This window comes from Sturnira hondurensis, unplaced genomic scaffold (genome assembly GCF_014824575.4).
Source record: "Sturnira hondurensis isolate 20B ecotype Veracruz unplaced genomic scaffold, ASM1482457v3 Scaffold0007208, whole genome shotgun sequence".
Lineage (NCBI taxonomy): Eukaryota > Metazoa > Chordata > Mammalia > Chiroptera > Phyllostomidae > Sturnira > Sturnira hondurensis.
Genome location: NW_028079839.1, coordinates 162,289 through 185,394, shown reverse-complemented (window position 1 = coordinate 185,394; position 23,106 = coordinate 162,289). Strand labels below are relative to the sequence as shown.

The 23,106-nt window shown below is 42.9% G+C and overlaps 3 protein-coding genes across 9 annotated transcripts in view; 1 reads left to right on the top strand and 2 right to left on the bottom strand.

Annotated features, from left to right (window-relative positions):
• Nucleotides 1–92, bottom strand: part of ACADSB (acyl-CoA dehydrogenase short/branched chain) — a 32,695-nt gene extending 32,603 nt beyond the window's left edge. The window contains exon 1 of the mRNA XM_037051126.1: nt 49–92. The gene's annotated coding sequence lies outside the window, so the exon portion shown is untranslated. The remainder of the gene's footprint in view (nt 1–48) is intronic.
• On the top strand, nt 67–11,783 carry IKZF5 (IKAROS family zinc finger 5). Of its 7 annotated transcripts, none has more exons than XM_037051131.1 (5): nt 67–155; nt 1,601–1,749; nt 6,359–6,525; nt 8,296–8,478; nt 9,733–11,783. In XM_037051131.1, the coding sequence occupies exons 3-5, from the start codon at nt 6,393–6,395 to the stop codon at nt 10,674–10,676; spliced, it is 1,260 nt and encodes a 419-aa protein (XP_036907026.1). In that variant the 5' UTR covers nt 67–155; nt 1,601–1,749; nt 6,359–6,392; the 3' UTR covers nt 10,677–11,783. The 7 variants fall into 7 exon arrangements, with proteins under 7 accessions (XP_036907026.1, XP_036907024.1, XP_036907030.1 ...); XM_037051129.1 differs by having other exon boundaries at nt 6,345–6,525; XM_037051130.1 differs by lacking the exon at nt 67–155 and adding an exon at nt 167–559 and having other exon boundaries at nt 6,345–6,525.
• A 60-nt stretch (nt 11,784–11,843) lies between these two features.
• PSTK (phosphoseryl-tRNA kinase) lies at nt 11,844–22,366 on the bottom strand. Its single transcript, XM_037051137.1, has 6 exons — nt 21,760–22,366; nt 19,305–19,596; nt 18,863–19,061; nt 16,271–16,346; nt 15,669–15,762; nt 11,844–14,512 (listed from the first exon to the last, which is right to left on the bottom strand). The coding sequence occupies exons 1-6, from the start codon at nt 21,973–21,975 to the stop codon at nt 14,304–14,306; spliced, it is 1,086 nt and encodes a 361-aa protein (XP_036907032.1). The 5' UTR covers nt 21,976–22,366; the 3' UTR covers nt 11,844–14,303.
• Between the last annotated feature and the right edge of the window lie 740 nt (nt 22,367–23,106).

Genomic DNA, 23,106 nt, shown 5'->3' with positions numbered 1-23,106 from the left:
GCGAGACTTGGGGGAGGCAGCGGGGCGGGAAGGCAGCCGAGGACGTACCGAACATGGCGGCGGCGGCGCCGGTGACGGAGACGGTGGCGGCAGCGGCGGCGACGGCAGCGGCGTTGTACAAGGCGGTGGGCGTTACCCGGTGCGGTTGTCAGGTGGTAAGTAGCAGGCTGCTGTCCGAGCCGGCAGCCACGCGGCTAAGCACGACGGTTAAGAAGGAACCGCGGGATGCGAGAGCCGGGGTCGCGGCTGACCTGTTATCCCTGCCCGGGACTCAGCTCCAGCGGAGGGAAGGGCGTGGTCGATTGGTAGGTAGGGTCACGACCCGGGACCTTCCTGGCCCAAGTGCCGAGGGTGCGCTGCCTGTGGCCGCGGCAGTCCCGAATCAGCGGCGCCGGTGGTGGAGGCGCCGTCGGGCTTGGGCTCGCAGGCTCCGCGGTCGGGGGCTGCCTCGGGCTCTGACAGGTGGTCGTGCCGAGGGTGCCCCGCGTTTTGCCTCTTTGCGGGTTCCAGGGCCTGGGGGTCAGGCGAGGCGCTGGTCTCCTAGGTGTTGCGAATCCTGGTGAGGATGCCGCCCCGACGCAAGTCCTGGGAGGACTTTCCAAACCTCTGTCTTGTATTGATGTTCCTGCTCGGATCCGTTTTTATTGCTTTTGCCTTCTAATTCTGGGGAGGGTGAGGTTTGGGGAGGACTTTGCAGCCAAGAACTCTTCAGGTTCATGTAGGGTTTAAGTCACTTAATAAACTGGGGTGCGAGTAGCCAAGTCATGCATCTTGCAAGTGCTCGGTAACAATATTCTGAATTGAAGTTAAACCAGTTCCAGCTCCACCAAACACTGGCCCATTCAGTGTCCCCTTAATGGGCTGTTCAGAATCCAAGAGTAGAGACAAGCGGGAGATGAAATAAAGGCGCTTTAAATCATGAGATCTAAAGAAATTAGAAGAAACTAAACTTCAAGCTACCTTTTAAAACGTCTGGACCAGTAATTTGAAGTTCCACTTAATTTTGTTTATATTGTGCCTTCACCGCAGCTACAGATTAAGATGTTCTTGGGAATTCGTTACAGCGAATTGAGACGCCAGTTGGCTTTTTTTTGCCCTTAGGGGTCTAGAGTGTTTCCCACAAAACCCTAAGTGTTTTGGTTGCCATAGAGAGGAGAATTACGGTGGGAATCCAGGTGTGCCCCTTCGGGGTGTGCCGGGTGGGGCTTCTGTAAAAACCCCTTCCCACAAACCTTTCCCCCAATGCATTGCTTTTATGCAACCACAGGAGTTCAGCAGTAAGCCTGACCCTTTTAGAAGTGTACTATAAACAAAGGAAATTAGTTACTTGAGTTTAGAAAGAGGTAAACATTTTGCCAAACTGAAGTCTTATGAAATCCAGTGGTTGAAAAAAAATGTAGTCACGCTGGTGCATGTTATTTGGTGATTCTTGGAAGCTTTTGTCAAAGTGAACCTGTTACTATTCTTTGACTACCTGTTAGTTTTCTTTTTTGGCAATGGGAAAATTGGCACAAGTTATTTTTGGAGCTTATTAAACCAGTAGGTGCTAATTAAATGTGTATCATAAAGGTTTTGATTTGTGGTGTATTTTTCTTTGCAGACTCTTGCGTGGCTTTTCAATTTTAGTTGAAATTCCCTCCATGGCCTTTTGGAGTCCCTTGGTGTGTCTCCAGAGTAAATTTCAAGTACTCTGCATTTCATCAATGTTGGAGTGGCAAGAAAAAGGAGGAACTGATTTGGGGTGAAAAGGTTAGATTGTGTAACTCCACTTTTGGATTTCTTCTAACTTGTATTTACTTATGTTTTACTTTGATGTTTTCTGATTTCCCTGAGCCTCATAATGTCCTTTCTCACCTTCAAGAATTTGTTTTTTGACAGTTCTGTAGTCAGAGGAGACGGGTTCTAATTCTCTCTGAAGGTCCTGTTACTCTCTGCAGACCAGACCTCTCCGCTGAGTGCGCTCTGCGGCAGAGCACGTCTCTCAGTCACCGTAGCCACTGTCTAAGCAAGTAAACGTATCTGTTAACTGCAGTCACTTCATGTGTGTGGGCCTGCCTCCCCCCGTGAGGGCACTGTACAAGTGAGTTGGCTGCTAAGTTGTTACTTCAGGATGAGCGGCCCTCTCAAAAACGGGTGAATAACACACTCTTCCCTGATCACGTTTTCTCAGAATTCTCCAGTGGCTTAGAAAAAAGACTTTGGAAGGAAGGTGGGTTAGAGAGCCTCGCTGGTTCTTCTATCACCTCTGTTTTGTGGTTGTGGTTGACTTCTAATTTGCATGGCGCCACCTCCACATTATTAGCCATGGTGAAGGGGTGTGCACAGACGTACAGGGTCCGGCAGAAGTAGCGCCTGCTTGAATCTGGTTGGTAGGGTAATGATATGGGTACGATAATTTACAGTTTCAATTTGAACATTTCACCTGCAATGCCAAATGGTGTGCTTGAGTGTGATATTGTTATGCTACAGAATTACATGCCAATGATTTTGTAATAAAAGATTTTATAGTAAAAGAGGGGCATTATTTGTGCTGGACCTTGTATTGCTCAAAAACTTCCCATTTATATGAGACTGAAGAAGAAAGATCAGAGGACATCATACAAATAAATACTTTCTCAAAATTTTTTATAAAGCTCAGAGAATTGTTAGAGTTGCCTGCTTAAAGGTAAAAGGATCTTCATGTTCTTTTGGGATATCAAAGCTTATTTCTCAAATATATGTGTCCTTCACTAGGGTGAGTAGCCTCTGATTGTTTGGTAAGAACCTTAGTTTTGAGTCTTGAGTGGATAATTTGGGAGAAGCTGTTGACACAAAAGTAACTGTGGTATATTCTAGTCAGTTTCTACATAGACATGTGTCCCGTGCCCTGGAATACCCAGTTTAACTTGCATCAGAGCGCCCACCGGGCAGACCGGAGAAGCGGGCTGTGTTGGAGAGAATGCTGCTTACAAAGTATGGGGAACGTTCTTCTCTGTAGTTCCTATAATTAGATACCAGTTACAGAGAGAATAGCTCAGGCTCGGAATACACCGGCCAAATCTATAATGAAAGTGGAGAATTCTTAAATATGTTTCTTTTTCTGCTGACATAATCTTACGCTGAAATTTTGTGCTTTTTTGGCTAACAAGCTCCAAGGTGTTGAATTCATGGCTAGCAGAAAAGATACTTTCAATGAAAACATTACAGTTTTCTGATTTCCAAAGTAGGTTTTTATGTTACTTCTGTAAATGTTTTAAAGTTTATTAGTATATTAGAAGCATTTCCAGATAGCAGTTAACTTGTGGAGTTCTTAGATTAAATTTTTAGTCCTGAGGCTGGTGGTTATTTTACTAAAGACAGGTAGTTTGGGTATAAAGTCTGTATTTTCTTTCAATATCAGAAAACCCTTGTTTTTTCAGAATTGTTCATTTTCTTTTGGGCTTAGATATACAGACTTGAGCCAGAGAAACTTGGGTCTGGAATCAAAGACTCCAGCAGATTTAGGCATCTTTCACTCAGAATTGAGTGTTGAAAGGACTAGAGTTGTGCGAAAGCTGGTCACGCCTGTGTGTGCGCACGTGTGTTGGGGGTACGGGGATGTGATGTAGGTCTAAGGTTACAAACCATATCAGTACATTTAAAACTCTAATTTAAAAATTGCTTTCTTTCGTGTTTACAGTGCCGTTTTCCCTTCCATCATTGGCATCCCTTGTTTCTCGATGTTTTAAGGCCCGTCATGCATTGTGACTGCAAGTCAGCACACAGTGTATAACAGGGAACACAGTGAAGTATACAATGTGACATGTGATAATAGCCAAGACTGCCAAAATATGCCAGCCACTCTCTGTAATTAGGCTTATTTGTGTTCTTAAAACTTGAGATGCTTGGATAAAAGTTATTTTCTTCTGCTTTTGCCCTGGCAACCTTCCCCATTTTTCTGCATTGTTTTCCTGTTGTTCCCTAAGCGGTGTTGTGCTTTCTAGTCAGGATTCGGTAAGATTGATCTTGCTTATTGAAGCCTGTCAGAATACTTTCAGATATTTTCCACTGGAAACATCGGTTTTCATATGAACTATTGCTAGAAATGGTGCTAAGTTGCAAGGTAAACACCACAGACACGCTGTAGAGCCTCAGAGCTTGTACAATTTATAAAACAATTTTCCAGGTCGTCGTCATCGTCGTCATCATCATCTTTTCTTTAATCTTTTTTCTCCCATTCCTCATACCTTTTCTTCTCTCTTCCCTTCCCCTTCTCTTTCATTGTGGGGGCCTCTGTCTCCAGTGCTGTGTTGAACAGCAGTAGCACAAAACAGTATACAGATAATGTACTATAAAAGAGTACATTAAAATAGTACTATCAGTATTACCCCTGCAACCTATATAATTAACCAATGTGACCCCAATAAGTTCAGTAAAAAAAATAGTAGCCATAGCAAGCATTCTTGTATTCTTTTCGATGGCAAAGGCCATGCATCTGTTTTTCTCCATTAATTGTAATGTAGAGTTTTGGAAGATACTCTTTATCAACTTGAAGTTAAAACATTCTAAATTTGAATAAACAATTACCCTGTTGTTTGCTTGTGCCTTGGGTTGACATTGATACCCCATATCTATCTCATTGTTTTTCTTATGTGGGTAGGCTGCCATTTTGTTGTAGACAGTGTTGTATAATTTTTTTTTTGTCTTTGAGGTTTTTAAATATCACAGTAATATGCCTAAGTGTTACCATATATCCTATTTTACACTCTGTGATCCCATTTAATCTGAATGAGATCTCTGGTTCTGGAAATTTCTTGATCATTTAAAAAAAAAAACATTTCTCCCTTTTTTTTCTTTCTGGAACTCATTCTACACCTCTCTCTACTATATTTCTTACTTTTTTACGCATTTTTTAAAGACTTTATTTATCTTTAGAGGGGAAGGGAAGGAGAGAGGGAGAGAAATATCAATGTATGGTTGCTTCTCGTGCGTCCCCAGCTGGGAACTGGCCTGCAACCCAGGCACGTGCCCTGACTGGGAATCAAACCTCGATCCTCAGGTTCGCAGGCCTGTGCTCAGTTCACTGAGCTACACCAGCCAGGGCCCTTTTTATGCATTTTTAAAATAATTCTCTCATTCCTCTGTCTTATTTTCTTCCTCTCAGTTTTATTCATAAATAACCTTATTATATGTTGTTCTTGATCTTATTCTTAATAATCTTTTTCATTGGAGCTCACTGTCTCACTTTTTTTTTTCTAATCATAGGGCAAATTCTGAAGGACAGATAATCAGTAGAATCAACTATAGTCACAAAACAAATAGTAATACAATGTTATAATGGTTAGGAAGCAGAGAACCAGTTCAAGAAAATACCAGGGAGATGGGGGAAGGCAACTGCACCAGCTTTGTGTTTTGTTTGTATTTTCACCTGAGGATATGTTTATTAATTGTAGAGAGGGAGATCTGATTTGGTTGGTAGGCCAGATTGGGCGCAATGCCTGTTTCTGTAGTTGTAGTGAAACACAGGCATACTCTCATTTGCATGTTACATCTGGCTGCTTTTAGCAACAGTGACAGTCACGTAGTTTTGACAGAGATGGCAGGACTTGGACAGCCTCGACTGCTCGCTGCTTGGCCTGTTACAGAAAGCCCCCCACCCTCCGTTCCAGATTGTCGATTGCTGCAGTGCTCATTCGTGTGAGCCCTGTGACTTACGGGCCTTTGCTGTCCGTAGTGGTCGTCCCTGGCCATCTGTAGCTATTTCAATTTAAATTAATTGAATGCAATGTAAAATTGCGGTCATTAGTAGTAGCCACATTCCAAGTGCTCCACAGCTACATGCAGCTCGTAGCAGTGGTACCGGGTAGTGCAGATCTGCAGCATGTCCATCATCCAGAAAATTCTGAACAGCTCTGTTGAGTCACTTGGTTTCTTTGCTGTCTCCACTGATACACTGATAATCCCTGCCGATGTGCCTAGTTCTTTCATCTGGACTTATTTTCTCTTTTTTTCTTTCTTTGTAATTTCCTTCCATCCGCTAAAATTTAACTATGAATCCTAGTTTAAACATATGAAATAATACATTTTAATACTCTTATGTACTTATTATAGTCATTATAGCTAGTGTTGCTTATAATTATTTACATTATTTAATGTGTGTTTTAATATTTAATTAAGCAGTATTCTTTAATGTTATATGTGGGAATATTAAATATATTAATTGTCACCATTTTTGGTATGCCCTCTCTAGTTCACCGGGAAGATGATACAATATTTAAACACGGGGCTGTGTTCTCTGTTGCTCTGTATAGTGCTTGCACACGATAAAACACTGTCGTTGTTTTCATACATACTGGATCTCTCTAACTAGTGGAAAATTATTTCAGTTTTTTCCCCCTAGGTATAACAAACTGTAAACTTAAAAAAAATCCAAGATGGGAGAAAAGAAGCCAGAGCCTTTGGACTTTGTGAAGGACTTCCAGGAGTACCTGACGCAGCAGACCCACCACGTGAACATGATCTCGGGATCAGTTAGTGGGGACAAGGAGGCAGAGGCGCTTCAGGGAGGTAGACCCATCTTCATTCTAGCAATCCTTCACTTTCCGCAGACAGACTCAGGCTTGTGTGTAGTTGCCATCCTACGAAGACTGTGTTCACTGATGAGAATCATCCCATTTGTTCCTAAAAAGATACAGGGCACTTTGTTTTTCTTTCTTTACACATGTCAGATTTTTGGTGATGGAAAGGGAAACTCCCCAAGGACTTAACATGGTCCAGAGATGTTTTGTGGTCTTGCCGGAAGACTGGGGGCTCTAGACAGCATTCTGGCCCACCCTATTCTATCAACTAACAACAGACACAAGCAGCCCAGCAGGTCAGGCATCAGCTTCAATATAGGAAGGATTCAGCCATTAGGAAATACAGATGAGACCTGAAACAAAATGGGGATTTCTGTTTCTTCTCGTTTAGAGTGAAGAAAGGGCTGACCATGTTTACCTGTCTAGGAGGAAAAAACTGGGATAGAGAGAGCAGTGATCCGCTACAGAGCGTGTGTCCAGGTCGCTCACCGCGCACACTGCAGTTTGGGTCTGACCCTAACTGGTGGTAGCACGTGCGGCCTGTGAGCCTGTCCGTACTGCTGACTGTTTCTGTGTGGGCTGCACGCTCAGGGTTCTTTCTGCACTTAAAAATGGTTGGAAAACATGGAAAGAATAATGTCATAACATGAAAATTACACGAAATCCAGACTTCAGCATCCATGAAGTTTCACTGGCATATAGCTGCACTTGCTTGTTTACATGTTTTCTGTAGCTGTTTGGGGGCTACACCTGCAGGGTTGAGTGGTCGTGATAGAGACCATATGGTTCCCAAAGCCCAAAGTATTTACTGTCTGACCCTTAGAGGAAAAGCTCCCTGGCCCCTGACCTCAGTGGGCTGTGGCCTCGTCGTCAAGGGACCAGCAGCAGAGACCTGGAAGCTTGTTAGAAGCACAGAATGTCAGTCCCCACCTCATATCTAATCAGAATCGGTGATTTAGAGTCTCTGCCTTGGGAAAGCAGTGGGGACGCAGCGGCATTGCTGTGTGCTGGACTTACACCAAACAGCAGAGTCACTTCTCCTGGGTGGGGGCGTTGCTCCCATTCCTTATGTCACACTGCTGCCTCTTGGGGATGGAACGGAGCTGCTTTTCCCTTGAAGCTGTAGGAATAAGCGTTTCCTTCCAGGCGCCCTCCTGTACAGAGCCCCGGACTGGGATCCAAGAGCCCAGGGCACTGGTCCCTGCTGGTTGATGGTTTTCCTGTTGTGAGCACTTGCCCCTTCAGTTTCTTGATTCAGAGAAGTAGTCAGATTAGCTTAAGAGCAAAGAGCCAAACAAACATCTTTTAGTTGTCAAAGCCGTACAGTTGTAATATTCAGAGGAATCCAATAACAAAATTCCTTTAGGCGCTTTACTATAATTTCAAGGTCGAAAGTGCAGCCCACAATCTAGGACATACTGACTGAGTGGAACGGTATGAAACTCAGCATTAACTGGATTAGGCTAAAGTAAATAGAGTTGGGATTTGGGGAGATTTTTATGACTTCTGGTTATGTGTATGAAGTGGCTAGACTCAAAAATGTGTGTGACTACCCCAGCACCATTGACTCCCGTCTCCGTACCTGTCCTGTGAGGGTGACATGCTGTTCCCTTCTACAAAGCCGTGCTGAGGACTGATAAAGTGTGCAAGTGGGCTAGTAAACTCTCACTTCAGTAAAGATTTCTTACCACTCAGGCCTAAAATGCTATATGAGTTGATTCCAAGATGCATAATTTCTTTTGCTGCACTTTTTTTATAGCTGGAACAGATGGTGATCAGAATGGACTTGATCACCCATCTGTTGAAGTTTCCCTGGATGAAAACTCAGGAATGTTAGTGGATGGGTTCGAAAGGACCTTCGATGGGAAGCTCAAGTGTCGGTATTGCAACTATGCCAGCAAAGGAACAGCCCGGCTTATTGAACATATCAGAATCCACACAGGTAACAGAGAAAGGGCTGGGAAGGGCCTCTGGTGGCAGGAGAGGGGCCAAGGAGGGGAGGTTGACCTGCCATAGAAGTCGCTCTGATGGTTTAAAAAGGAAGGCTGATAGGAGGTCTGAATAAATGGGGGAGTTACTCCATTTTTACAAAGTAATAGCATTGCAAAATACAAACAGGAAGTGGGGTCCCTGTAGAGCCTCCCCTTCCTTAGCCATCTTTCTCCTGAATCCAGGTAATCTTTCAGCCTCAGTCCGCTTCTTAGGCTGGGAGGTTAATGCCAAAGGCAATATGAAGTGGTAAGATGTTTTCATCTTTGTCCTGACTAAGTGCATTTCAGTTGCAGACTGGGGAAAGGTTTCTGTACCACTGGAGACTGCACGGCTGTTCCTCACATCCCACTCTAGCTAGCCCTTCTGCCATGAGACCCCCTAACCACACCTTGCCCTGGCCCAAGGCCAGATCAGGTGTCCCTCCTGTGTGCCCCACTGGCTGCCCATGTCGTGTTGGTGGTCCGACAACCTGTTGAGAACGGGTTGTATAGTGCCATCTTTGTGCCCTCAGAGCCAGCAGAGCATCAGGTGCGTAGTAGGCACACTGTGCTTGTTAAACGGATGACGCCAGGTCTCATAGTCCACATAATTATTCTACATGTGTGGCCATCTTCAGCTAACAGCGCTGACTAAATGGTCCCTTCTGACAACTGAAGAGGAGGAGAAAGGTAGGGGTGAAGCTGGCATTTCGAGGGGACACTTTGTATACCTCATACTTGGACTAGCAAGCCCACTTCAGTTTTTAACTTTCTATTGGATATAAGGACTTCTTGAAAAGGGAATCTTATGTTTTTTCCTGAGGAAGGGATATTTATGTGTGTGTAAATATGTATGAATAAGGGTCGTGTATCGGTACATACATGAACATGTGACGAGTATACTTTCGGTAAAATCATTATTATATAGGGAATATTATCATCTGTTGTGCTATTTCTGCCTTCCTCAAATGTCAGGTGAAGCCATAACAATTTTTACACTGTATCGACTAATAGATTATATTGGTACATCTCAAATTGTTGCTGATGAAGTCCTGAAGCTTTGTTTGCAGATTTCTTTACAGATTTTAACAATCTTCTGTGCAGATGTGAAGTTCTGAAAAGCATTTTATTTTTGAAGTTTCAAATCTAACGAATGAACAAAACATGAAACTTTACATACATGAGCTCCTCTTGCAGCTTCTCCCCTATTTTTTCTTTCTAAACAGGTGAAAAACCTCACAGATGTCATTTATGTCCATTTGCATCTGCTTATGAACGTCATCTGGAAGCCCATATGCGCTCCCATACAGGAGAAAAACCGTACAAATGCGAATTATGTTCCTTCCGCTGCAGTGATCGAAGTAACCTGTCCCATCATCGAAGGCGCAAACACAAGATGGTACCGATTAAAGGTACTAGGTCTTCCTTAAGCAGCAAGAAAATGTGGGGGGTTTTACAGAAGAAAACAAGCAATCTGGGCTATAGCAGAAGAGCACTAATCAACTTAAGTCCACCTTCTATGGTGGTTCAGAAGCCAGACTACCTTAATGATTTTACCCATGAAATCTCAAACATCCAGGCTGATTCCTATGAAAATATGGCGAAAACCACTTCAACTGGTGGCCTACCAAGGGACCCCCAAGAACTCCTGGTTGACAACCCTTTAAATCAGCTCTCCACTCTAGCAGGACAGTTGTCCAGTTTGCCACCCGAAAACCCAAACCCCACATCCCCCGACGTCGTTCCCTGCCCGGACGAGAAGCCTTTCATGATGCAGCAGCCCCCTGGCCCAGCAGTGGTCGCTGCCGTGTCGGCAGGCATCCCTCAGAGCTCCTCCCCGACAAGCCCCGAGCCTCGGCCGCCACACAGTCAGAGGAACTACAGCCCGGTGGCGGGTCCCAGCAGCGAACCAAGTGCTCACACCAGCACACCCAGCATCGGAAACAGCCAGCCAAGCACTCCGGCTCCGGCCCTGCCGGCCCAGGACCCACAGCTTCTGCACCACTGCCAGCACTGCGACATGTACTTTGCCGACAACATCCTTTACACTATCCACATGGGATGCCATGGGTATGAAAACCCTTTTCAGTGTAACATATGTGGATGCAAATGTAAAAACAAGTACGATTTCGCCTGTCATTTCGCAAGAGGGCAGCATAACCAACACTGATTGGAAACAATCCCATTGTGCTTAACTTGGTTTTGCCTTTTGCATTGTGTAGTTCCGTTTATTGTTGGTTGTTTTTTTTGGGGGGGTGTCCATCCCTAATAAGGTGTCTGCTAATTTAAAGTTTATACATTATATTTATAGAAAACAAATTTGACAATGGAAACAAAATGCTTGCCTTTTTTTTTTCCCATAAAAGTCTGGTCAGGGTTGTTTATATATTAGAACAATGGACACATTGGTGTCTGTGTTTTGCTTTCATTTAGACATTTGAGAACTGAAGTGCACTCTTAATCTTAAAGGTGTTCATTTAAACTTTCCACATTTATGGTCCGTATAAACTTCAAAGCTTATCGATACTCTTGATGTTTCAATATGTACGTTGCAGCTGGATACTATTTCTACCATATTTCAAAATAGTAAATTACTTTCTCACAAACTTTATTACAACTTATTTCAGTGTTGAGTAGAGGAATTGCCTTTAAAACTGCTCCTAGTTGAAATGCTATTTAGTTCACATAGTTTAAGTTGAACTAGTTTCATTTCAACTGATAATAGTAAAGCTATTTCAGTGTATAGTAAACCTTTTTTTTCCCATAAGGGGAAATGGTAAAACAGCTAATTCTTTTAAAATTATAGTTATAAGGATATGAGAGACAAGTTCTGAAAAGAAACGAAACTTAAGACTTTACATTGATACATTGAAAATAGAGCTTACTATTTAAAAACCTGTTTATTCAATTTCTAGTTTAAAGATAGGTCAATATTCCACTGGATTCTTTTTATTATACTTCTAGCTAATTTTAAAAAGTACAGGCAAATACAAGAGAATGCTAGAAATATCAGAAGATTATCTATGAAAATGCCTTTTTGTTCTTTTAATTTGAACCTTATATTTAAACCCTTCATTCTGACGTTATTACTGACGTCAGGTGAGGTTGAAAATGATACCAAGAATCTACTCCTTGGTATCTACTCCTGTTCCTTTGATGACCAAAGAGGTGCCGTGCAAATCACACACTGATTCCTAGGAAATGCAGTCCTTAGGAAAGAAATTTCCGAAGTTTCTTTTGCCTGCTTTGTATCCATTTGTTGGCCATAATTTCAAAAGAGAAAAAAACGTTGGGTACAGAAACACATGGAAAAACGTGATGGTGAAGTAATATTTTAAAAAATGAGGGCATATATCCAAAACAAATACTGGTTTCTGCTTCAGAATTGGCCATTATTTTGTGTGAATTCAAGTTTTAATGCTTATTTGCAGCTTTAACAGTCTTTTCTGTACATGACAGAACTATAAGGAAAATGACTGAGTTGTCACCTTAGTAGGAAAGGCTTTTAAAATGTGAAAATAGATATAAAAAGCATTTAAACATGGTATTTGTTTATAAAAATGAGACTTGCTAAATCTAGAGTAATTTTGAATAGGAGGCTCTTGTTTCTATATTGTGTAATAACTAGCTTACTCTCAAGAGAGCTTGGTCAAACAATAAAATATATTGTTACTAACTTGGTTTCTGTGTACTTTGCAAAAATTTTATTTTTAATTTGGTTCCAAGTTTGAAAGTGTTACTAATTGGCTTTGTAAAGTCAATTGTAAACAAAAAAGACCACTACTCTGGGAGTAAATAAGAGAAACATCGATGGCAATGTCCGCAAAAACCCCACGTACCAAGTTAAAGGGTCTGCTGCCCTCCCAGGTGCTGGAAAGCCAGCAGAATGAGTTCTTGTGGTTTAACATCCAGCCCAAACTCATCTGTGCCCTGTTCAAAGAAGTGGGATCTCGGAGTTTCTCTGAACTGCGTCTCCTTCCTTGAGAGAGGAGGCTTGCCTCTCAAGTTCTGTTGTCGGTTTCGCTCTGTTGCTTAGGTTGCTTGCGGCTCAGGTCCATTCCAGTGCAGCCATTTTCACATGTATAACTTGGCCCCAGTATTTACTTATTGCCAGAAAGAAGGAGGTTGCTGTTACTTGGAAGCTTTTATTTTTGCCCTCTCATTTTTATTTTATCATTAAAATAAAAGCAACACCAAAATAGAAACTGAAAGTTCTCATTAAACAAAAAGAAGAACTCTCATTAAAGCTAGTTTATTAACTCTATTCTGGACCAAATGGTGACAGATACATTTTTTTTCTGACAACTAAATACAGATGTTTTGGAGGTGCATTTTAATTTAAGCATAGAACATTTCTTCCATAATTACAAACTAGAATGTATAATTCTAATCTTCCTATGACTTAAAGAGCACAGTTGGCATTCCAAAGGTGTTGATGCTTGAAAGCTACAGTTACTTCTAAATGCACTAAAGGTTTTGAAGCAAACCTACCTTAGAAACCTTTTTTTGTATTGTATTTTTAAACAGATTGAGGATTTTAAATCTGTGAGTTAAATGTATCTCCCATTAAATATTGAATATATTTGTCCCATTTTATTTTTAATCAACTATTTTATAGAAATGAGTTGTTGGGGAAAGTTTAACATACAATATTTATAGTATTTTGCTGTTAACAGGCAGTGTTCTGAAATTAAATTTATTTTTGTTCAGTGAACATAAGTTTAGACTTTAAAGTTGGTAAGATAATTTATCTCCACTAATATATTTTTAAGAAACTATAAAGTCATTAATAGGGAATTACTTTATTTCAGATTCTACTAATGTATGTAGCTACAACTTCTTGAAATTCAAGTAAAGGCCTAGACTTTTACTTTGAAAAAATTCCACTGGATATTTTCCAGTGCTGTTCATTTTAGAAATAAGTGTTTGCCATCCATCTGCAGAATAATTTGACAAAGGGAATATTACTTTAAAAATGTTCAGAGATAAACCTCACTTTAAGTTCTACAAAAATATTTATCAGATGGACATAGTTTTAAAAGAATTCCCTGCTAAGCATTTTTTTTTCATTAAATAGTCTTAGAGGGTATATGATTTCTAGAATTTGTGAATTTGTTTTTGTTAATATGTACTTTGATGTAAAGAACATATTTTGTATGCAAAACAAATCGAGTATGGCTGCAAAAACTATATTGTTTAGGGATTCTAGAAAAAGATTTAATGCTGAAATAACCACACCTAGTATGTAGTTCATTTTGTGAAAGAAGCTTTGCTTTTGTAATATATGAATAAAAAAAATAACACTTTCTAATGATTTCGATTTTTCTTTTTTGAGAACTAGGATCCAATTAGCTTTCCTAAGTAACTTTCCAGTATGTAAAATGTTAAATTAAGAGAAAAAGGTTTTATTGGCGACCTTTGTTTGAATTTGTAGAATGCCTCACCCATGAGAATGTCTGTCACGTGAGTGAGAATCAGCTCCAAGCATCCACGTTTTGTCTCCTTTCTAGTTTCTTCTCTGTATTTAAGATCCACGCATGGAGACTGCTGCCCCTCCCCAGCCCTCAGGGCGCTGGCTCGTAAGGCTGCCCGATGCCTAATCACCCATGCAGCATCTCACAGGTAGCTGACTAAAGTAACTTCTGTTACAACAAATGGATCTTTGAGGGTGACTGATTTTTATAAAAAAAGAAGCCTTTGGCAGTTCACTTCACTGGCCTAGAAAACATTCAGTAATACAGAATTATTGTCATCGGTTTGCAAAATCTTAACCAAAATCAGACGTTTGATTAGAAATTCAGAATTTTAGATGCTGCTTCGAAAAATACTTCTGCACAATGCTGTCTTTCTCATAATGAAACAAAGAAACAACACCCGATAATTCAGCGGCGTGTTGAAAGCACGGGTATTTTTTGTTCCCTTGTCTTAGGTCTTCCAGAAACTCTGCTTTGAGCTTGTTAAGTTCTTCTGCTAGAAGTTTCAAGTTGTAAGAAGGCACTTGTTCATCTAAAATCAAGATATTCTAAAATTATTTGTGTAAATTAAATCAAGTTGGGCTGTCTAGTGACATCAGGAAATTAATTTGATTACTCTGGACAAACCAATCAGATTCTTAAAGTCATACTTGAGTTGGTATAATATATATGGACCAAAGATTGCGTTAATGGGATACAGCGAATCATTGTAATAATTTGCTATGAAATTCCCGAGCAAAGAATACAAGTGTGTAAGGGAATTTTTTTGTTGTTGACGAGAGTTGACTCAACATTCTTCTTGAACTAACAGGTAGGCAAAAAGAGAGAGATAGCAAATGACATTTTGGTTTTGAAACGGGGATGTTACCTACTACAGTTGTCTGATACGTGATACAACTTTCTACAATGATGGAAGTGTCCTGTATGGACCCTGTTCGACCCAGCACCCACTAGGCAGCTGTGTGGGCACTGACTGGAACAGAATTTTCTTGTTAAACAGCTTTCTTGAGAAAGAATTCACACACCATACAATTTAGCCATTTAAACTACAACTCCCATACCTGCGCCTACCACAGTTTTAGAACATTTCATCGTCTTCAGCTGCTACCCTCTTCTCCACCCCCCCCACCCCTCAGCAACCACCAGTCTGCCTTGTGTTCGAGATTTCCCTGTTCTGACATCTCACGACTCATGTGGCCTCTCTGACGTGCTGCTTTTCATTTTGCACAGTTTTCAAGGTTCATTCACGCTGTAACATACGGATGCTTCATTCTCTATGACTGTATAATCCATGTTACGTATGTATGTACCATATCTGCTGATGGACATTTGGGTGGCTTCCATCTTTTGGCTCTTATGGATAATGCTGCTATAAACATTTGTGTACAAACTGTCATAGGAACATGTTTCATTTCTCCTGAGTGTGTCCCCAGGAGGGGAACTGCTGGGTCCCACGTAACCCTACGCTGCTAGGCTGTCCGCCAAAGCAGCCGCACCGTTTTGTAACACCCGCGCCACCCCCCCCCCCCCCCGGCTGTGTGGGAGGGTTCTGACTTCACCACATCCTCAGCAACACTTACACTTTTTGATGCTCGGTGTCTAGTGCGTGTGCAGTGGTATCTCACTGTGGTTTTGCTTTGCATTTCCCTGATGACTAAGCTTGTTTTCACAGAATATACCCAGCGTACCTTTGGCTTCCTTCATTGTCTGAGAGACAATTCTTCGCAGCGTCTGATCAGCTTGATGAAGAATGTTGGTTGAACAAACAATTCTGTCTGTTTCCTGTGTAACAGATGTTGTTTTTAGAAGTTACCTAGTTTTACAAAAGACACGGCTAACGTGGAGGTGAGCTGTTTGAAAAGATGCAAGTTGGAGAGGCTTCTCCGTTCCAGTTACTCTTCCCTCGCAGGGGGTTTAAATGAAATACATGCAGGTGTAAACTGTGTTCCATGTGGGCGGTGGGATGATGGTAAATATCCAGTAATGGGCTCTCCAGAAAATTTTTTTTAAAAACCCAAGACCTATCTGGAGTGTTTGTCAATCTCTGCAGTGTAACTAGCTTCATCCTTGCCCATCTCAAGCTATCAACACCAAGGTCCGGCATTTCTGAAAATACAACAGCTGAGCAGCAAGTGTGGCTGCCGCCGGGGCGTCACTGCGTCCAGGGGCCAGGAGCTGAGCGCCGGGGCATCCCGCACGAGCCACTCCCGTCTGACACTCCGCGTAAAAAGATCTTCCTACAAAAAGTTCTTCCTTCTCATTTACACTAAACTGAAACCGGAAGACTTACCTTTTGTCCCAAGTTGTCCTCAACATATTTTACTGGATTTTCCAGAGCAGTGAGCAATAAATCAGTCAACTCTGGGCTGTAAGAGAAGGTGGGGGTACAGTAAGTCATCCCAGGAAACTTGTGTTTTTAAAGAACTTACATTAATGAATACCAACTTGAATTCTAAAAGAATAAAAGTGCTATAATCCAAGATCCTAAACAAACGGGGGGAAAACCAAAATGATTTAAAAACTGCCTTCTACTTGGTAAAATTCAAATGTATTAGTTCAACAAATCATAAGTTCTCCTAAACCCCTCATTTAAAAAAATATTAATATCAAGATATATCGGTCAGTAAGTTTTGGAAAGATACTGTCTTTTCCCTCCTTAAGTGCTGAACTTGAGGTTACCAGGACTCTTCTCTTACTCCCTAACAAAAGACACACAGTCTTCACTTTCTAACTTCCGCTCATTCACTGCCTGAGGATTAGCCAAGGCCCTCACTGTCCAGGGCCCATGAAGGGTTGTGGTAGAATTCATTCATTCATTTAAAAGATATTTATTGAGCATATTATATGAAAAACATTGTACAACCAGGTATGTGAAGCCACTAAGCTGATCTTGCTGTATGTAAAGCAAGATCAGGAAATAACATAATGGAGAAGAACATGATAAGCAAAAACCAATTTCAGATGGTGGCAAGTGGCGAATTAAGAAAACACACAGTGATGGATGAGAGTGACTGGGTCCTGTAACATTCTTCACGCCTAGTGAGTGGTCAGGGAAGCCAGTTAAGCACAAACACGAGATAGGGTAGAGGGAGCCGCAAGTACAAAGCCCCCAAGGCGAAAACAGATTTGTGTTTACGCAACAGAGGTGGCTGGTCTGGTTGAAAAGCAGCAAAGGGACAGCTGCAGGGCAAGATGCATCTAGTTCGATGCATGATCAGATGCAGGATCAACGTTAGGACATGTCGGCTCTGATGAGGACTTTGGATTTTACTCAGTGCAAAGGGTAGCACTGAAAAAGGTTCCGGCAGTGACCTCACCGAGCTAAGTCTCAGTCTCAGGAGGGTTTTTCTCACGGGAAAGAACCCGGGCTGGAGAGTGAGTGAGCACTGGCTCCAGGCCTGGCTCTGCCACTGGAGTAAGTGGCTGGACGCGTCAGTGTCCTCGCCTGGGCCTCAGCTGCCCCCTCTCTAACAGGGAGAGAACTGTATGTGCCCCAAAGGGTTGTTGTGCAGATTCAATGAGAGTGTACACAGAACGTGTCCAGAGCACGTCTCGTACGGAGCGTCTGCTCAGTGGCCGTAGCTGCCAGAGCAGTAGCAGGACCTCACAGAAGCCTTGGGAAGGAAACACCTGTCAGACCATCTTCCTAAGGGAGGGCCGCCAGACTTCAGCCAACCTGTTCAGTCCCGCTGGGACTTTTTGGAGGTGCGAGAACACACGACCAGGTTCTGAAGGCCCGAGACCGAACGGTAGATTGGGCTGAGGGCCGGACCGGCACTGGAGAAGCCCACCCTCCTCCCCCTGCTTCCAGCAAGAACTGATGGGGACTGAAAGCACTGACGCTAACCTTATGCTGCTCTCGAGGGATACTGCAATGTCTCAAGCAGCCAGTCGCTGCCAAAGGAAACATTTTAAGTATTCCAAAATGAGTTACAAGCAATGGTTACGTGCCTGCTTGAAGTTCCAGGCATTATGAGCAGTTAAAATTAGAAACGTCAGCAACAAGCTTATTGTATAAACCCTATGAACAATGGTCACTTAAATCAAATTTTTAAATTATGTTAAAATACTTATTACAAAATACATGGAAACTATATTCTGGGAACCCAACATTTTTGAAGAATAAGTTGTAAAAAACGAGCCTTTAAAAACTGCAGATCCCCTACGAACAAGAGGTGGGAGCTTGGGAAATGTGGGCAATATACCTCTAGGACTGCACCGTCTGATGGAAGAACCACCTGCCACATGAGCCCACTTAAGTTTAAAGTTATTAAAATTTAAAATGCAGGTCATCAGTTGCACTGGCTATATTTCATCTGCTTAATGATCACATGTGGCTGGCAGCGACCACACTGGACAGTGCAAACATAGCGTATTTCATCAGTGAAACAGTGAAATTTCTATCAGAAATGCGCTGTTCTACAACTCTCAAGGCATATATTATGAATGCAATGCATTAGACACAGGCCTTACCTATACAAAGGAGTAAAATGACAGCGAGGTTCAAGGCCAAATTAGGATTCAGTATCCAGTCCACTCTTTCTTTCTGTAACAGCACTACTGGGCAACTATTTAGCTTAGTCTGCCACTCCAGCAAGAGTATCAAAGATGCGTCCTACGCTGAATCCCGGCTCTGACCTCTGAGAGACCAGAATCCTAACCAGGGCACATGTCTGGGAACAAACGTGGGTTCAAATCTCAGCTGTCACAAGCTCGGTGACTCTGAGCAAATGAAACTTTCTCACTCAGTTTCCTCTTGAACACAAGAGGGGAAATGACAGTATCTCTCCAAGGCCTGTGTGAGGATTAATCAAGTGAATGTATTCAGCACAGTGCCTGCCGCAGGGAGCCACCCAGGGAAGGTCGGCTTGGAGTAGGGTACCTGACCCCAGAAGAACATGCTGGACTCCGAACTGTGAGGCTGTTGTGTTCCCAAGCATTTTTCTGGGGGTTTGGCTCTTCTATCTTTCTCGCCATCAGTTGGATGATCTCAGCAGGCAGTGCCCGAGGTCTCTGGCCATTCCTCTGTAAACAGGTCTCGAGAGAACAATGTAAAAAGACCTGGCAAAAGCCTAATGAATCTGAAAACAATTTGAAACCACAAAAATTACTGGTGTACTATTTTCCAAAATGGGAAATAAATACATTAGACAAATGATCCCAGCCACAGCAGGGAAAACGATTTGCAATACTGAGCATTTAGCTTTGAAAATTAAGTAAATTCATATAGACCTCCTAATCCAATTAAATTCTCAGTGAAGACAATAACGATTTTGACATGCAAATAAATGTGTGGGTGTGTAAGGAAAAAATGTTCTAATTACATTTTCGAGCCAGTTGGTAGACTTCATATCTCATACTTTGATAATAAAAGTTGTCATCTAAAATCAAAAACAAAGGCCCAGAAATAGCAGTCTTCGTTAACAGGAAGCTAGACTGGGCCTCAGGGGCTGCGGAGGACAGCAGGTCTTGGTCCTTCAAGCAGGTTATAAAACCTTCCCACATGGCTTCTGTCCTGTTGGCTGGGGCAGACATCTGACAGCCGTTAATGACAGCTAGCAAGAAGCATTCTGTGTACTGCAACAGTTCCTGCCGAAGCAATTTCCACTGGGATGGCTGTAAAAGAGTGAAGAATTGCAATGTAAAGTAGATCGAGGTAGGCATGCCCCACAGCCACCCGGCCCCAAATGAAAATGTCCGCCTGCCATACTGAGCCGCTTGGAGTTCCCTAAACATAACTTACTTTCTCATGTCTCCAGGTCCTCCTATAAAATTCCTGGTCAATGGTATCAGCCCTTTGTGGACTCTTCTCGGACTCAGCCTTGCAGAAGGCAGTTCAGACACCCCCCTGGCTATCTGGACACCATGTCCTGTACATATTGGGTCTTCATTCCAGCAGGGTTTACACTGTGTGGACATTTGTTTGCACAGCTGTGTCCCCGCTAGTCCACTGTACACCCAGCCTCCAGCAGAGGATCTGGCACTAACAGGTGCTTCAGAAAGCCATATTAAATAATCGAATGACTGAATGAGTGAATAAAGGAATGAAAAGCTGTTGTGACCAGCCAGGAGAAAGGAGGAGCCAAAACCAATATCTTGCCAAAATAAATGAGTGTGGCTATGATAGAGCAACACCGGGTGGTCTTTGAAACAAGAAGAGTTGTGGACAGAAAGAGGATTCCCGGGAAAGGTCCCTGGGTGAGCAGGGAAAGACCTAAGGCTAACAACAGGGTGGAAATGGGGTGGGGAAATGTAGAGGAAGCAGACGGAAGGGAAGAGAACAAACAGCTCGAAAATACACGTGATCTTGTGCTGCTCGAGGGCTGTGGAGAGCACTAACATAGTTCTGAGGTCAAACACAAGGACGGGAGACCAGGGGCCCTCTCCTACCTGTCCCTGCCTTACCACATTGCTGAGATTACAGCACATACAGGAAACTCATCAGCAAAACTCACTAAAAAGGAAACCCACTGAAAAAGGTGAGATAGATTCTCCTGTGACCAGGCAAGTTTCATGGCTTCCGTCTGTAGGAGGAGAGTGGCCCAGTAAATACAGCAATCACTACCAACAACTTTCAGCTTTCTCCAGACTGCTGAAAACACTACCATCTCAGTATACCCACTTCTGCCAGGGACTTGACGCCGTATTTGCCTCATAATGAGCCCAAAACGGGAAAAATATATCTTTGCTGGAGTGGTCCAAAATGCTTCTGTACACTGAACATACTGTACTTTTGCATATAAACTTATGGAGTGGAATCATGTCATATTTGCATTTTATTTATGGTGAATTTATCTACACTCAGGCACGAACGACAAAAATAAGTATTAAAATTCTTCAGTATATTTCAACCAGATGTGAATGTAGTCTTCCCCCAGCGGTCTCAGTTTTCACCTGCATCTCCAAGGGGATGCCTCTCACCGCACTGACTGTGATTTGAGGACTAAGGAGAAGTATGTACTGGACAAGTTGGTCCCTAATACAAGCTCATTCCTTCATGGGGTGAAGAACAGCTATCTTTTCCAATGCTGGCGCTGGCAGGCTTACCCTGAGGTGAATAAAATTGAGCTTCAGGTCCTTCATTTGTACAGCACCTTTATCGTCTTGGGAGAGGCCCTAGCAATTTTGTTATTTACTATTTTGTATTATTTTTATTAAAAAGGGTTCTCCAAATTGTATAAGCTTTAAGCCCCACAATACCTGGATTCGCCCCTGGCTGTCTGGCTGTTAATGTTGGAACTTTTGAGAGAATAACTTTCCCAAAGGATTTTCAAGAGTATATTTAACTGTGGGGACTTCCACCTCACATGCTGACTTCAGAACCTGTCTTATAAGACTCTACCGTCTAGAATACACAATACATATATGTCCTATGTATACATATAAACCTCCGCAATAAATTACTGTAAGATGGAGAGCCCTGGCTGGTGTAGCTCAGTGGATTGGGTGAGGGCCTGCGAACCACACGAACGCGATTTGATTCCCAGTCAGGGCACATGCCTGAGTTGCAGGCCAGTTCTCAGCAGGGGACTCACGAGAGGCAACCATACATTGATAATTCTCTCCTTCCCTTCCCCTCTAAAGATAAATAAAATCTTTAAAAAAATTACTGTAAGATGGAGTCAACTCATTCTGTTAAACAAGCTCCACTTTCCTCGAACTCCAGTCTCTCCTAGGTATCTGGGCTAAGGACCCCCACCAGGTGTGGCCCAGGACCCAGTATGGTGTGTGCACGCGCCCAGTGCGCTGCAGCCTAGGCCCCGCCCCCTCCATACTTACTAGTGGCCTTGCGCCCGCCTCCTCGAGGAACGCGTCAGGCATGACGTCATCGTAGGCGACGACGCCGACGGTCCAACCCCACTCCCGTTTGAGCCGGAGGCTGAGGGCTCGCGCGAAAGTCGATTTTCCTGCCGCGGGCAGGCCACAGAGGACGCAGAGTCCTAGCTTCCGCTGCCCCTCACCACGCGCACCTCGGGCCTCCACTCCGGGCTTCATGTTACCCGGAAGACCGAAGACCGCCGCGAACCTGGTCTCCGGAACCGTCCTCCAACCGCGCGTGCGCAGTCTCTCACCTCCCTACTGCGCCGCCTGGTGTCGTATGGGAGGAATGGGCGAGTCTGTGAATCAGAATTGATACACGAGGTCACCTGAAGTGCTGGGGCCCACCCCCTGTGAGGCGAATCCTTTAGGCGGGGAAGACCACGGCGATGCGTTTCCAACCCCGGGAAGTTTTTCTAAAGTGTCAGAGAATTGAATTTAATCTTCAGTTAAATCATTCTCCCTACCAGAAACTTGCAAGACATTAGGATTTGTGCTTGCAATTAGTTACGATGAATTCCCCTATGCAGGGAAATCACAGACTGAACCTCTTCCTTCCCCCAGCGGTGTATGGAGGGCCAATTACTGGAAATCAAAGAATAGGAGGGGAAACTAACAGTCCGACGACCAGGGTCCGCTGCCCCTCTTTGATGTGATTGACAGGCGGAAAGTCAGAGTAGCTGTTAGTTGCGTCCTAATGCCACGAGTGGGCAGCAAGTGTCAGGCAACTAGGGCAGCAAAGGAACATATCTAGACCTCAATTCCAGTGCATTATCCTCATGCAGAGGACAATGGGTTATTGTAGTGTTAAATAACACTACAGTGTTAAATAATACTAAGCTGTGGAAACATATAAAACAAATTCCTTGTGTGGGGAAATAGTTTTTAAAAAATTGAATTAAGATTCTAGCTTTCACCTTATTTTAAGGTATGTTCAAAATGTGAGCAAGTGAGGTTAAAACAATGAATACTGGGGAAAAATGCAACCAATAACTCAGTGCTAAGTCATGCAGTTGGAATTACAGCCTTTTCAGATTTGTTTCTTTCACTACTAGTGCATATTAATAATACGCATTGAAGATTCCTGTTTATTCTCATGGCTTGGAAGCTCACATCTTTTTAGTGCTGAATAATATTCCATCGTCTGCATAAACCAGTTTATTTGTTCACCTACTGAAGGACAGGACATCCTGGTTGTTTCCAAGTTCGGGCAATTATGGCTAAGACTCCTGTATACATCTGTGAGCAGGTTTTAATGTGTAAGCTTTCAACTTATCTGGGTAAATACATTGGATCTTATGGAAAGAG

Bases quoted from the DNA above. Each gene is read 5' to 3' on its own strand.
- IKZF5 (XM_037051131.1), top strand. From the start codon at position 6,393: ATGGGAGAAAAGAAGCCAGAGCCTTTGGACTTTGTGAAGGACTTCCAG. The intron at 6,526-8,295 runs GTAGACCCATCT...CTTTTTTTATAG, and splicing joins GGCAGAGGCGCTTCAGGGAG to CTGGAACAGATGGTGATCAG. The intron at 8,479-9,732 runs GTAACAGAGAAA...CTTTCTAAACAG, and splicing joins ACATATCAGAATCCACACAG to GTGAAAAACCTCACAGATGT.
- PSTK (XM_037051137.1), bottom strand. From the start codon at position 21,975: ATGAAGCCCGGAGTGGAGGCCCGAGGTGCGCGTGGTGAGGGGCAGCGG. The intron at 16,347-18,862 runs GTACCCTACTCC...CTTCTCTTACAG, and splicing joins GCATGTTCTTCTGGGGTCAG to CCCAGAGTTGACTGATTTAT. The intron at 15,763-16,270 runs GTAAGTCTTCCG...TCTGTTACACAG, and splicing joins AGGACAACTTGGGACAAAAG to GAAACAGACAGAATTGTTTG.